Source organism: Bombus pyrosoma, linkage group LG2 (assembly GCF_014825855.1).
Source record: "Bombus pyrosoma isolate SC7728 linkage group LG2, ASM1482585v1, whole genome shotgun sequence".
NCBI classification, from domain to species: Eukaryota; Metazoa; Arthropoda; class Insecta; order Hymenoptera; family Apidae; genus Bombus; species Bombus pyrosoma.
In genome coordinates, this window is record NC_057771.1 from 7303279 (window position 1) to 7319046 (window position 15768).

Sequence of the window (15768 nt, forward strand, 5' to 3'; positions counted from 1 at the left end):
TTTGTGTACATTTACGAGTTGTTTATTTATTTTCCTGGCTTGTTTATCACCGTCACCGGTGTTTATTTACATTTGAAGATAAATGTTTCTGTGCACAGTCTCATCGTTCATTTATATTTTCCTTTGTTTATTTATCTTTTCCTTCGTATACTGACAAGCATAAATATGACTTATTGCACAGGTGGTATGAGAGACATTAACGCTAGTACCTTCGATTTGTAAATTACGCAACTGACGATAACCGATACGTCTTCAGACTACATTCTAGTCCGTACTTTTAAAAAATTGACACAAGACTATCACTTAGAAACAAAGAGTTTCATTTATTACTTATTATTAATATACCACCTATTGCTCGTCGTTATTCCTACCCATTCTTTAAAAAGTTGTTAAACCTTGCAGTTTAAAAAATCGTTAAACAGTAAGAAGAACTGAAATAAACAAGTTACATTTGTACCTCAAAACTATCTATTTACGTCTCGAAAAATTCTTGTCTCATATAGTTGCTAGATAGTTAAACAAAAATTTATAAGAATCACTCGTTTTTATTGTCGTCGCACGAGAATCTCCCCTTTAAACCAAATTATTGCTGTGTGTCTTTATGTAAAATTCGCTGTAACTCGTCGAAGACAAAGACAAAATAGGGCATACGTTTGTACAAATCTTTTTTATTATTTCGGTGTGCTGAAGCCACCCGTAAAATATTTCTTGGGAATTAGCTCTTTGACGATCTCTGTACATCTGTGAATTTACAGGCCGCGAATAAAATTTCTATCTCGTTCGAAAGCGAGGAGCGAACGTTTTGCGCTCGGAAGCTCCTCAGAACCGAAGCACAGAAACATCGAACAGATCCTTTCTACTCGTGTTCCACGCGAAGAGAAAAAGCGGCGCCCGCGCTCGCGTTCCGTTCTGATACTCGAGGAAAGTCACGAATATTGTTTTCGCGTTCATGGAAAACTATGTGACACGTGGAAGCAGCACAGCGTGTCGTGACCGTGGCGTTACATTTCTTTCTTTACTTTACAGCGGAGGCAAACGAGAAAGAGCAACGAGATCGAGCACAAGGAGTACAATCAACACGTCGTGCAGAGGCACAGGATATCTCTTCGGGTAATTTTTCTCACATTTTCTGACACGTTGAAATCCCACGAATGTTTCTTTCTCGTACGATTGATCGCCGCGTAAATTTCTATCGGTAAACGAATTCGAATGTGGATCGAAGGAGAATATACAGATCGCGCGATAAAAAGGGATGTTTTTAATATGAAAAAGGAAGAAACCCAGAATATTAGTTGTTGAATCAAACATTGCCTTGATATCTCCAACGTTTTAATGTTTCTCAGTGCGTATTTGAATATCACGATAAGAAATATTTTTTTTTAATTATGCAAAAGTTAGACAAACACGGGACCAATTGGCAATATTCTGCTGGATATTAAAACTGATTCTTTAAAAAACAAAAGAAAGAAATGAAAAATGTGACTCGTCGTGTTCTTCCCCTGCTGTTTTCAGTTATAAAGGAAAGTGAAAAGAAGAAAGTATCATCCCAATACTTAATCGTGAAAATAAATTTCAGTGAAACACGTAACAAAGCTGAACGAAAGAAAGAAAGGAAGATGAAAGTAGGAATATCTTTTACCCGAACGTTTGATCGTCGATAAATAAGTAAATGTTCGTTGCTGAAACGAAGACCGGGACGAGACGAGAAGAAACGAAAGAAAGAGAAAATTCCGTAAAAGCGTTAGTTAAAGCGGAAATGGACGGTTCGCGAAAGAGGTTCCTTTTTTTCTCAACGTTTTAATAGAGACGTCAGCGTTGAAATCTAGGCCACGGGGTTTACAGAAACGATAATTACGGGTAGCATAGTGGATAATTACCGAGTGTGCATGCGGTTCCTTTGCAGGTGCTCGAGCAAATAAAGACGGTCATAGAGAACCGGAACCAGCTAGCCTCGGCGACCTCCTCGGATACCACGAGCACCATACACGTGAGTATCGAGACGTCATATTAGATGGAAAGAAAAAAGAACAAAGAAAGAGACCGAAATAAAAGAAAAAGCAAAGAAGATAATAAAAAAGAGGGAGAGGGAAGGGTTGGAACTTTTACTCGTTCATCGACCTCGTCCGCGACAGACACCAATTTTTCCGCGAGCTTTTATCTCGATATGAAAGTAAGACCGGAAAGAAAGTCGTTTCGGTAAAAGATGAGAACGAGGGCAACAAAAATTGATTAAGACCCTGAGTACAAACGAGATTTTATATATTTTTCAAATCCACCGCAGCTTTTTCCTTTCCGTTTGTGAATCTGCCTTTTCCAATTATATTTTACTCTCGCCGATCTCTACCTACGATGAAACAATACGTAATTGTTTGCAACAATAGCGTGACGCGATAAAGGATATTCAATCGCAAGGCAGATAGTTGTAAGAAAGAATTCGCCGATACAACGAAGGATTAGATTCCGCGCGTACTGTTCCTTACCATTTGTCGTATCTCGTGTCACACTTGGTTTTTGCGTTTCAGGCTGTCGGTGAACGTTATCAGCAGGAAACCGCCGAGGTAAGATAGCAACGATGAACACTTTTCGTTCTGAGTATCGGTGTGATCGCGTAGCGCTTTAGCGGTTCGGTGATTAGTCGCGTACGCGATGTGCGCTTGTCAACTTGTGAACGAGCTTCCTGTACCGCGAAGCGTTCACGCAGGTCGTTATTTATTCGACGGATCGCTTTCGCGATTTGTGTCGAGCAACAAACGCTCGATTTCGCGATCCGTGTCAAATAAGAAACGATCGAATTCGTGTCCCTTGAGATCTGTCGAAAGTATGAAAGTTTATCGGTGAAGTAACTCGCGTATGGAAAACTGACGATATAACATGGCCGACGTGCGTGGCAGATCGCTGAGGAAATTCCTGAACAAAATACGATTGTTGAATACGGTCGTCTCGAATTTTCGGAAACAGATAACAGCGGTAAGGAGGAAGTGCACGGTGAAGAACTTTCTCTGCTGAGAGTTTCAGAGATACGAGACCGGTGACATTCGAGACTCGTCATTATATACTTTCATTCGTTACGTCATTTTGATGTGTGACCACGACACCGGAATGTTTAGATAACACCGACGGAAATGTCGATTCGCTATTTTGCCAAGAAAAAAAAAAAAAGAAAAAAAAAAATAAAATAAAATAACGACACGTGTAATTGAGTGCGCAGTTGATTTATTCGACTTTCGATCACACCGTCAGGACGATACTTGCGTTATTGGTCATAAATATTAGGACACATTTATCGGGAAATATTGACAAATCTTTTCTTTCTTTCCTTTTTTTCTAGAATTTTTTTTCTTAGAATTTTGCATTATAAAACATATATATAGAGTGTCTCGTTTATATTAAATTCATTGCTATCTTACATTGTACGTCAGGACAAAATTGATCAAGTTGTTGAAAACGAGTAACATGGAGACACAGGATTTTTCCCATAACGTTATCTTTTCCGAGCTTTCAAGCTTGTCGATATTTTTAAGCTACTTGCTGTTAAATGCTGTCATAATTTTAATATCGTAAAATTGATCGCACGAAAGAGAGGTAGAATACCGCGCCTTTTGTCATCTTGTGTCCTGATATTTATTATTGATATTAGCGTAATCAATTGATCCGCTACGATCCTCTGCGCTATATTTCCTGGGTGTGGCTATGGCGTTAATTTCCGATTCTCTCGATTTCCAGAATCGTTTCATCGGCTTCGAGAAGCAGACTAAGAACGGAGAAGAAAATCAAGCGAAGGTGAGTCTTCTTAATTCTGGGGATATCTCGATCGGTCCGGCCATTCGTCTTGTTGCGCCAACTGCGAGAGGCAGACGGAGTATTCCATTAATAGTCGAATCGTAAATCAGTATCGAGCAGTGAATTTCAGCGGGCAACAGGTGGCGAATGGTGACCGATAGAGAATCGTTGATTTTCGCCGGTTTTTTTTTTCACATAGCTTCGCGTTTTTTATCTTTACGGCGCCAACGACTTGGAAAAACGTTTTCGCCGATAGCGCGGAACGTTCCAAATGAACGACGAAACGAATCGAGGGCTGGAAAGAGAAACGTCGAAAGCAATTTTTCGCGTGCTACTGGGCAGCGTTCCATTAGGCAGATCTTTAAACAACGAAATTGTAAAGTAACCGACTGTACGGTTTTCGTTGGCGATAGGTGCGGGAACATTGCAAACTCAGCAGCTCGCGAAGATATTTGAAGATACTCGTCATAGAAAACTTTCGTTACGTTCGTGCGCGTTCCATTCTTACGCGTAAATCTTGAAACAGTTATACTTCTTGACATAACTGTGATATTTTTTGTAGATTGTGGACACTTAGCTAACATTAGTCAGCGCGCACATGACATAGCCATAAAAAGATTCTATGAGTGAGTCAGTGGTAATTCGATTATTAAAGGGGTCCGTATAAGTATGAAAATCGCCGGAATAGGCCACGATATTAGACCTTTGTCGATATTTTTCATTTTCGTGTTACCTTCTAACTGCAAAGGAATATTTGAATATAAAGTAGCTAAAAATAAAAGTTTGGTTCAAAATTTCAAAAGCACAGTCGACAAAGTCCTATAGAAGCTATAGGTATAAGTTACACGATATTTCTAAAATTGCGAGAATGATCGAAAAACGCGTATTTAGTTTTCAAATCAATTAATCAATCAATTCATTTGCAAACATTGGAGATTAATCGACTATGTACTACGTTTAAGAATTAATTTTTTATAAAAAATAGAAAAGCGCGACATATCGCTTCGTTCATCTCCTGCAATAGTTGCATCAAATTCAATCCCATCGCCGGTATTCGCGTCTCTCTGTGAACGAAATAAAATCGTCGCTGCGAACGAAACCACAGAGCGCTCGCTGACAGAATGTTTTAAGTGCCTTTTACGGGAGTTCTCGTTGTTCCGCGCGTCTCTCACGTTGGACTTGCTCCGCTTCCCCGCGTGCCATACCGCTATTATTTCCGGCTGTTCCATCGCGAATCTCTGCTCTTATTGTCTGGCTCGCGACACACGACAAACCGTTAAAACAATGCCCGGTACCCGCGTATAAATCGAACCCGACCGCCTCCATCGCGGAAAACGCTTCCAGGAACGTGTGCCGCGTTAAAAGAAGTGGGTTAGGTTTTATCCGATTCAGTCGTTTACTTTTAAGCGCATTTGCTCGCTCGTAGTGGTAGCCTACATATCTGCGAACCATTTAAAGCGCCGCTACGTGTTGCGTCTGACACGGTGAAAAAAGAAAAGGCAAAAAGAGAGCGAGGGGACGAAGAAAAGTTGTCTGAACGTGAATATTCGAAATTGAATATCCGAGAAGCGTTTGAAAGTGATTAGATTCTCGAGGCGTAGGCGTCGAATATGGACCACTCGAAGAATTTTTATTTTTACAATTCATATTATCCTGTGAAACGAAGAGTCGAATTTTAGCAGCGAGATTTGTTCATTACTAACGTGTCGTACGTGTTATTCGAAAAGTTTGCAGAGGTTTTGTCAATCGATATATTCCGTGTAGGATTCGATGAAATTCGAACAGGATTCTTTGTTATCAGTTTCTGCCAACCAATGAAATAGGCATGAACAAATTTCGTTTATAATTATTTCAAAAACATTGGAAGCGGTCGTATGTGGATCGAGATTCGTTAACGAAAAGACTTTATTTTTCAATAAGATAAATCGATGCTTCTCCGTATATCGATGAAGAACTGAGTGCTGGACGTTAAACGTAATGTCCGACTTTTTGCTATCTCTCGCGTGTATCGTAATCTCATTAGCATTCATCGTAGCCTTTATTTTTGATCCAAACGTCTGATATTCTAAAAATCTTGCAAGGATATTCGAAGGAATTCATTAACGAAAAGTTTCTCGAGTAAAAGTGAAGTATAAATAGAAAAAGGTCCTCGAACGAAATGATACGCGTCTTGTTCAATATAGCGTGTATATGGGATATTGTGATTAAAAGATTGAAATTCTTCCATGTGTTCTCTAATTCGATGATCAGAGATCGTACTTTGGAATTACAAATAGTTGTTTAAAGAGAGAGAGAGAAAGAGAGAGATAAAAAATATATACTTTCGAGAGTGAGCGCACTATGAATAGGACAATATATAAAAGCGACGCGATATGGCGTTTACCGTTACTTGGCCCGAACACTCGTTACAGCGAGGATCGAGCCGTCGAATGCTTCGAGTCTCCCCCAGCTAGTTCTCTTTCGGTTCATTGGGAAAACCGACAGAGAACGGTATTACGTCTCTGTCGCGACTGGCAAAGTTGTTTTCATTCGGCCGCTCTCGCGATGACTAACTCTGCACTCGTTGCAACGCGTTGCCGATTTGCAGTTCTATTCGCGACACGTCACACATGTAAATAGATTTTGTTGTCCGTATGAAATTCCAAGCACGACCTCGTTGTGCTAATCTCTTGCAAATTCAATCTTCGTCATGTACAAGTCGTAGTTATTGCATGCAAGTTCAGAACATTGTACGATCGTTAGACTGCAGATTTTGATGCATTTGCGGGCAAATTTGAAGGTGAAAAAATCCACATAATATGCGAAAGTATATAAAATATCCTAAATATAGCAGCCTTTACAATGTTTTATAGATAAAACGATATTTTATTCAGGCTTCAGTTCTTTTACTATAAATAATAAAAATATGAATTTGCATAAATATCTGCAGTCTAATAATAAGCCGCATCAGTTTTCAAAATTATTAGCGAATTGATGATGTTATAGAATTCTTTATTATTTCTGATAGCTTTCGTCGTAGGCTTTAGCGCACCTGCAGGTTACGTTATTTTCGTAAAGAATTGTGTAAATCGACGTATTAAGCTTTTCTCATTTGCTTGTAAATCTTCTCAAGCGTTTGAAATTCAAATTTGGTGCTCATCGTCGAATGACTACATTCGATATAACGTTTGAATGACATCTGGACTGTATTTACTTAGTTGGACGATGCGGCGCTAAGTAGATACGGTCGGTAATACACAGTCAAGCAGAGTTGTCTGTTGCTAGTTACCAAGCGAGTGGTAAGTTTGTACGTCGGTAAGACAAACGTGCAGCAGGTAGTACAGTTTACTGTTGAGTTATTTACAAGTAGTATTTGTAGTAGCGCGATACCATTGGAAATGCTTGATAATATTTAGTAACATTCTGTATCGTTGTAACACGCGATTATTTATCATAACCATCATCGTAACTTTCTTTTATTTATAAATAGAGTTTTATTGCTTAAAACGAGTCACTATACGTATTTTGTCGAGAGATAGAAAGAACGAGCGCTTAAAATTGTTTGACCGCTTTGTGAGGTGGAACTTTCTTTGTCCGTTACGTAAAAAGGCTCGTACTTTGGCTTCGATCGAACGAGAGAACGCTTGTGAAACTAGAAAATATCTCGGTTTTAGTTTTTTATTGCCACTTGGGTAACTCGACCGCGTTATTTAGTTGGTATTACGATTTAATTCAGTATCCAACCATTGATGTTCTGTCTCTATTAAGGATATACCTAACGTTGGTCATATCGCTCCCCGATGAACTTTCTTGTCTTTTTCTTAATCAGAGAAGATGCGTTAACTACCAGATGGCGAGGGACATAATAATTTCTTATTTAAAAATTCTCTATATTTTTACATGTTGGTTCCTTCCTGTTAAATTTGCGTATTTACATTTGCAAGGACTAAGATCGAATATAACTGAAATTTATTCGTCTTTATAAAGTCATTGATCTTTTAGTTTCACGATTGTACAAATTTCCGATTGGGGGATAATTTCGTCAAGACATTCGCTGCTATCGACGCATACGTTGCGTCAATACAATTATCTAACAATTACAAGTGCAGTTGACGTAACTATACATTTTTATTTGGATGCCTTTCGTCGAAATGGCTTATGTAGGAAGTTGTAAAGCAGCGATTGATGTATTACAACGGTTATTTAATCTGTAAACCGGTATCTTCGACGAGATAGATACGAGATGTATTTTCCAAATTTAATTTTCTCAATAGAACAGTATAAAAAAATGTTATCCTACATTTTCCTCGTACATGCAATAACGTCTTTCGTTGAAAATCAGTCATTTTCGTATATACTTGACAAATTTTCGAGTTCCATCTTCCCGAAAACAAAGCATTAGACGAAGAAATCCTATTCCGTCTTATGATCACCGGAACGCTTTCTGATATTTGTAATATTTTTGGATCGGTCCATCGGAATAACAAACGAAAGATTTATGAAACACTCTTTTTCCATATCAGCGCACGGCTTTTGACATTTGCTCGTGAGCTTGGCAGAAGGTTCGTAAGCCAGTTTGGTATTTGCGTGGCATTTATTGCACTGCGTTGCTTTCGTCACGGAATGCCAGCAAGGCCGGCGAATCCTTACAAATCCTCGCGTTGAACTGCGGTACCGTTAGCTCGGTGAATAAAATCTCCGCCTCTGTTTATTCGATAAATTGGTACGACTGCTCGCGTACCGGCCCCGATCTCGAAACGAGAGGTCGCCGTCGAAAGCACGTGCCACTGCTCTTCCCTCGAATTTCTACTTTCCGCGATAGTTTCCCTCGAAAATTGTATTATCGTCGAAACGTTACGAAGGCATCGCACGACCCGTCATTGCGACAGGATATTCCGAAATTCTTGCTGGTTTCACCGACGCATCAGGATTACGGAATCGTAGACGATCGTAACCTTAAACTATAAGTAACTATAACGCGCTAAGGTGAAATATCAATCGAGATGGTACGCGAGCAAAGGGAGAAGAAAGAGTTCTTCCTTCGTTCATTGTCGCGCGATATTATTCACCGCGTTTCCTGATCGTAGAATTGACTCTGTAATTCCAGGGTCTTTTTCTTGCTATTTTTAAATTCGATATATCGTCGAGTCAATGTTCATGTCAAATCTACTTACGCGTTTGATCTTGAGATTAAATTTTTTAACAATTTCAGCCTTTTCGTCATCTCTTTAGATTTATAGAAAACGTGGACGACATTAGCGGACTAACACGAGAATTCCGTTAAACCAGCAACGTAACAATTGAAGTAATGTTATTCGTTTCTTCCACCTTACATAATCGAATTCGTCGGTATGCTTTTCAACCATCTGATATTAACATACTTGGTTTTAACCGGCAAGTGGCATAATCACAGAGAACAGCAACTGGTCTACTCGTATATTTTAAACCTAAGAAGAACAGCACTCCGTCTGAAAGGAACTTCTTTCTGTCTGTACGAGGTACGTTCGTTCGCGTGAGTTTCCCTGTCGAACGTCGGAAAAGGAATTTAGAAAAATGGGGGGAAAAAGAGAAAAGAAACGGTACAACGTGCTCTGAAGCACGGGTTTCCAGGTATTACGTCGCGCGACGGTTCACCGATCGATTATGAAAGGACCAAGGCGACGAGAAAGGAACGGTTACGATAGGTCAGTGACGACGAAGGGGAAGCAACGAGACACGAAGAAAGAAAATGTGACGGCGACATCCTGATCGAGCGTGAACGCGCTCACAGGAGCCGCTGTTTGCTTTCTAAACGCTAGCTTAGCGAAAAAACAGCGAAGATTCTGCTACGTTTTCGCGGTGTCGAAACGTTTTGTCAGGGCGAAGTGAATGTCTAGGTAAGAGGACAGCGGCGAGAGCGCGTGACAGAAGTGGAGGGAACACGACGCGAGCTTTCCTGCCAGGGTGCTCGAACGAACAGCTGGCAAGCAGCAAGATTGGTAGCACCGTTACCGCGCTTGCTTGTCCGATTCCTCGTAGATCAGTCTCCTCGATCGTGCATCGTCCCTCTTTTTCTCTCGTCGGGGGTCATTAGTCTTCAGTGACGTATCCGAATAGGATTTGCCTAGGAGTTACACGCTATCCTAGCAAAAGCTTCATACCGTTCGTCCTTTCGACGTTATACAAATTTCTATTACGCTTGATTGCCATGTACTTGACGTTCGAACGAGTCATCTTGCTCGGCCTCCTCGAAAATCTTTCAAATCGTATACACATATAGGCGTTGTATAGAACATTTTGAAATGTCATTGGCACCGTGATCGGACGCGATTATATCGGTAAAGTTTAAAAGGAATCTGAAAATGTACGTACTTTTGCCGGTCTTACATCGAACGTGATAATTAACCTAAATCGTCAACAGAACGCTTAGTCGGTCACAATGTCGTGCTTACGCCAGATTAAGATCTTAAGACGCGTGTGTGTACGTACGTAAAAGTCGAAACTATTTGCATGAATTGCGGTAACACGATAAATTCTACTAATTACGTACGCAAGTGGAAGACTATTTCGCGTATCGCTCGTAATAAATACAACGCAATTTTCCACGATAAACGCGCAAACACCTTAGCGGTCGATGGATGCTGCGTTAAATAACAATAACGACAACTTTCGTTCGCCGCTATCGTCGGCGTATTTTTCCTAAGCCTGTTGTACGCCGTCGTATCCCTGAAATTCGGTCGTCGGCTCGAGCTCCGTTACCGACCAGGTTTACCTGTTTTAACAGAATTATGGAAGCCCGAATGATTGCCGGTTTCCCGGATTCCGCTTGCGATTGTTTCGAATGGTAGTTGTGGCGCTCGACCGTGCGATTACGTCCCTGTCACCTGTGCTACCTCCACGACCGGCATTGCCACTTCTACCCGCGCCGAAAGTCAGCGAGCCGAAGAGGAAGAGTCGCCGCGAGCGGCCAGTACGACGACGCGTTTTCCGCGCGCGACACGCGTGTGTTTTACTCTCTTTCCCTCTCTCTGTCGTCTTTGTACGCGTTTTATATTTCCGCTTCGTTCTCTGCTGGCTTCGCGCGAAGGGCTTCGCTCGGTGGTTCCTCGCCGCCTACTTTTACGATCGATCGCGCCGGACACGAAGGTCGAGGCGGTTCAGTTCGAAGGCAGCGTTTCCGTCGGACTGCACGCGGTTACTCGCCGTAGTAAACACTCGTGCGGATCGTTCCATGGTGTTCACACATTGGATTGAATCACGTTGTCCCGATCGGCAAGTCATTTTCGGTGGTGAAGAACGGTAATCCGTGTTGGTGGAATTCTCGCGATAAGTATCCGTCTCTGGGTGAGACATCGCGCGCATGGCGATTCCAGTAGCTTTCATCGCTACCGAGTACATTTTTATGGTGTACTTTTTATTTCCGGGATTCTTTTTTCCTTCCTGGGAATGATCGTAGCGACGTCCCTTTTATTCGATTTTTTTTTATTCGATTACGAGGCCTTTTGACGCTCGAATAGCTTCGATGATCGAATAACTACTGGACGTATTGTTACGGCGTGCTCTCATTTTCTTACATTTGATTAGTGGAAGCGATCGTGACGTTCCTTAATCGAATATCTTATTGGATCGTTCGACAAGTTGGCAGTGCTCTTCGCTGTGTCGATATATTCTTTTGTGTATTTCTTGAGTTTGATAGATGATCGTTTCGTACAAAGTTCTGTCGGATAACGGGACACCGAATTGGAACAAGTATCGGTTCTAAGTGGCACATTAAACGTTACAATTACAAAAACGAAATTGGTCAACAGAAAGGATAGTGTTTTAACACGTTGACTGCCATGGGGGTGATCGGTGTCCGGCACTCGATTTGGCTATAGCGCCGTGGGGGCCACCGGTGACCGGCGACGCAGCAAATATTAAAAGTACATAGCACGATTGTTTGAAAAAAGGACAATTGTAATAATTGTGCACAACGCCGTGGGGGTCACCGGTGGCCCTCGCCACGAAAAATGCTTCAAGCATGATTTTATAACTCGTTTTATTTGCTGAAAATAATATTTCAACGTAATATGCATCGCATAACGAAAAGTTCGCGTCGGCGCCTTGGGCAAACCATGGAAAATTCGTCTGGCAGTCAACGTGTTAAAGCCGGTGTATCGGCGAAAGATAATAGAGAAACACGTATTGTATCAGAGCTAAAATTTTCGTTACGAACTTTCAGCATAACCCGATAGCTCTTTTATCCGATTAGAAGGACTTTGTACGAGAGTGCCTCTAAGCATTTGTAAGGACGACACGCGACGCTTCGAAATACAGATTTTTGAAATTTCAGCCACTCGTGACAATCGCTTTTTTCGCGATAAACCGGTATCTTATTGATAACGTGTTCGATAAATCTTAATACATGTAGCGTTTAAAACCATTTCCCTGTGATAAACAGCTTAGATACTTATCGCGACTAGATCGATCCATTACCGGCTCTTTTATCCACCAATGTGTACGAAATAATATTAATTGAAAGATCTATCGAGCTCATAATCCAGGGATGATAAGAATAGGAAACTACAATAGCAGAGATTCCATGGAGTGGGCAAACTTTCCTACGAATGGGTTACGCGGTTATTACGCAACAACTTACCTTTAAATGCACAATTTTCAAAATGTGATAGTATATTTTAAAAATACCGATTTATATGGAAACAAAGTAGAAAGATAATCTTAAAGATCCATTCCATTCTTTTTATATCTTCTTTATTCGAGATGGGATTTATCGTCGAATCGATCGAACGGATAATCGATTGTTTAAATAATTCTGTGCTTTTTGTTAAATGCTTTTGAAATTGTCTTGTATCTTCTACGTATGTAGCTCAAGCTTTACGTATCGCGTGTCATATAAAACGTTTCGCGTGACGCATATAAAATACGTTTTCACGAGTGTTCGAAAACTTTCGTCCACCTGTGTATATTTGAATGGCAACGAGCGCGCTAATTCGAAAATCGCTTTCCTAAATCTGACAGCCGTGAATCGAACGGTACACGCGTTCCAATCCGTTTGAACGGTCGTTTAGAAAGCGGAATAGTTAGTTCGACGTCAAAATAGAGACAATTCGCGATTGTATTCCCGCGAAACGCAACGACGTTCGAGGATCGTTGCATCCTGCGGTACAGGAGCAGCGGGTGCGACGCGTTTGGCAATCAGACCGCATCGATCGGTCAATTCCAAGGCGGATAAACGACTCTCGGTGTCGGTACGAGCCGACGATGGAAATTAGCATGCTTCCTCCATTCCTCGTACTTCCTTTTCTTTCGCTTCAGTAAACGTACGCACTCGATGGAACGGCCGCCGCTGCATCTCTTCCTCCTCCTTTTTTTCTTTTTTTAATTTTGTAACAGTTGTTCGGCGAATCTTTTCTTCCAGCCAACGGTTTTATATCTTTGCATCTTCTTGAAAGTGGCGAGAGAATGGTGAAAAAGAATAATTGGAAAAGTTGGATAAAACAAAACGATTTTTAGACGTTCCTGGCTTCTTAGTCGATTATCCTCGAAATTATCTTCTTTTTCCGCGTCGATGAAGCAACAAGATTGCTTGAGCCTCGAATTAACAATGGAGAAACTTTCTGGAAAATGGTGAATTAGATTATATCGGAAATTTCAACTTCATTTACGTTTCTATTGATAATTAAAATGCCACTTAGAAATTTGCACTGTTCGCATATTTATAGAACAAGTATGAAAATCATAGCAATGTTGTTATTTGATTTCAATTGCATTGGCTAGACAATACACTCGGTGTCTGTGTGTTCGAAGAATACAGAGGAAAACGATCATGGTAGATTTAAAAGCGAAATTGAAATTTTAGTTTCGCGCGATAAAGCTTCGAGGAAGCTATTAGAGTGTAATAGAACACGTCGAGTGCTGCGCTGTTTTCGTGCAACCTTTAGCTCGAGTCACGTGCACCGTCAATAGTACGGTAATTAAAACGTCAGTAGATCGAACAGAAAGTGCAACGTGGCCCATATATCAAACTCACGAAGGCTACAACGATCTCTCGCGTATCTAAAAAAATTACAAATTTAACAACGGATTTCTTGTGAACATTCTTGTGATATTCGTCAAAAGATTCGGAAATTTAACAAACGATATTACGTGTTACGTTGAACCTACATTGATATTAAAATCGGCAAGATCATATATATATTTAGATATATATACATATATGTTGGAGAAAGCTTGTTTTTTAATTTCACACATCAGGCGAAAAAGAAATTTCCATAAATAACGATAACGGCACCTTTGCCAAAACAAATTTCGTCGTTTCTTCTTCGACCAACGGTTGTTTCTTAGATACTCAAAATTCAACTTTTTATTCCTGAATCAATTATTTTTACTATTGCGATTCGTCTTTTCGTTGTTTCCTTCAGATAGTTCATTCGTTTGGCAGACAGGTTGGCGTTGCTGCTGAAAGAGATCGACGAAACGATCGTTTTAGCCGTGTCGTTGACTTCACGACGTGTTTACCGGGTTTCGTCGACTCCGTGTGCCTCGTTCAGCCGCGATTTAAATATTTATAAGACCGCGGAATACGGATTCGTCGTACGGACCATGTTCGTACGGGACGTGGTTCGTCGTTGGCGCGATTTTCTCTCGCGAAACCTTTGGAATCGCAAGAACCGTAAGAGGACCGTTGCTCAATTTACTGACGATATCCGTTTCGACGAAAAGAGAACTCATGGAGATTCCATGCTATCCATCATCGTGCATAGATTTGAAATATTTCGCGAAAGCACGCTCTAATCCGCTCGTTAGCATCGATAAATTGAAAAGGTGAAAGTATAGGGTGTCAAAACGTAGAAAAGAGTATCACTGTTAATGAGCCATGGACTGCAGAAAGAAATCACGAACAAATCGACAATCTCCAGTTTTTCTTCTCTATTTTCTTCCCTTTTTTATGCCAGTTTCGAGATTGTCATCGTACGGAATTATAGAAAGCTATTATTTATTAGGTCTGTACGAAAGCGATACGATTGTTCGTGCGATGGACGAAAATAAAAAATCACCTTATTACCTGCACGATAATAATTCATTAACGATAGTAATTAGACTGCGGATTTTCATGCGTTTGTAGAAAATTTGCAGATACAAAATGTACGGAATACACATAACATGCAAGGATATACAAAACGCCCAGAGAGTAATGGTCTTTGAAATATTTAATAACTATGACAAGTTTCTATCCAAGTGCCGTTTCTTTAATTGTATTCATAAAAACGTGAATTTGCATAAATGTCCGCAGTCTATCAATAATATTAGCAAACCGTTATGTCGAAGGTTTTAGATCATAGGCCTGTTTTTTTTACAACATCGTAATTTATTTTGTAGAGAAGTCCTATTAGTAATTGATCGGCGATGTATTTTCCCTCCTCTTTTTCTCAACGTTCTTTATCTTTTCCTGTTAAATTTCCGATTGTGTACGATTTCGAAATTCTATTTACAGGATGACACGGTACGATTCGATTCGAAACGAATAAATATCTCGTAATTTCATTTTCAGATTGCTCTCGAACCGTGATAGCCGTGTTTCATTACGCTGCCAAGGAAATTTCAAAATGTTTCCTGTAATACACGCGACGGATTCGTAAAGATCTTTCGTGATAGGCGTAAATATTTTAGTTAGTCACAGTATGCGTATCCTTGTTTTCGCACGGTCTATAATCGTAGCAAAGCTTGGGACAGCGACGGAAGGTCGGGAAATTTTTTCAAGCATCGTCGAAAGCGACTTTTGTATTCGTTTCACTAGGCGAAGTCGTTGGTGCGAGTCTGAAAAACGAGACGACCGCTGCTCAGGCCAGAGGTTGAAACATAAGACTAGTTATAAGATTTTTCATCCGGCGGAGCAACGACGTATCTCACGTTACTCCGTCGTTGTATCTTCGCGATCGATCCCTCTTTCTAGCTTTTCGTTTCGATTCACTTTCCCGTAACACGCGCCGACGCATCGTTGAACTAAACGCATCGCGCGAAAAAGAAGTT

The 15768-nt window shown here is 40.7% G+C and overlaps 1 protein-coding gene across 7 annotated transcripts in view; it reads left to right on the plus strand.

The window, feature by feature from the left end:
- The window catches only part of LOC122573301, a 90700-nt gene that overhangs the window by 60724 nt on the left and 14208 nt on the right, over nucleotides 1–15768 (plus strand). For 6 of the 7 annotated variants that reach the window (XM_043739479.1, XM_043739451.1, XM_043739441.1 and 3 more), the window contains 4 exons: nucleotides 1027–1110; nucleotides 1904–1987; nucleotides 2523–2558; nucleotides 3724–3780. In XM_043739479.1, coding sequence (XP_043595414.1) covers nucleotides 1027–1110; nucleotides 1904–1987; nucleotides 2523–2558; nucleotides 3724–3780 — 261 coding nt within the window. The remainder of the gene's footprint in view (nucleotides 1–1026; nucleotides 1111–1903; nucleotides 1988–2522; nucleotides 2559–3723; nucleotides 3781–15768) is intronic. The other variant, XM_043739461.1, reaches the window with a different exon arrangement.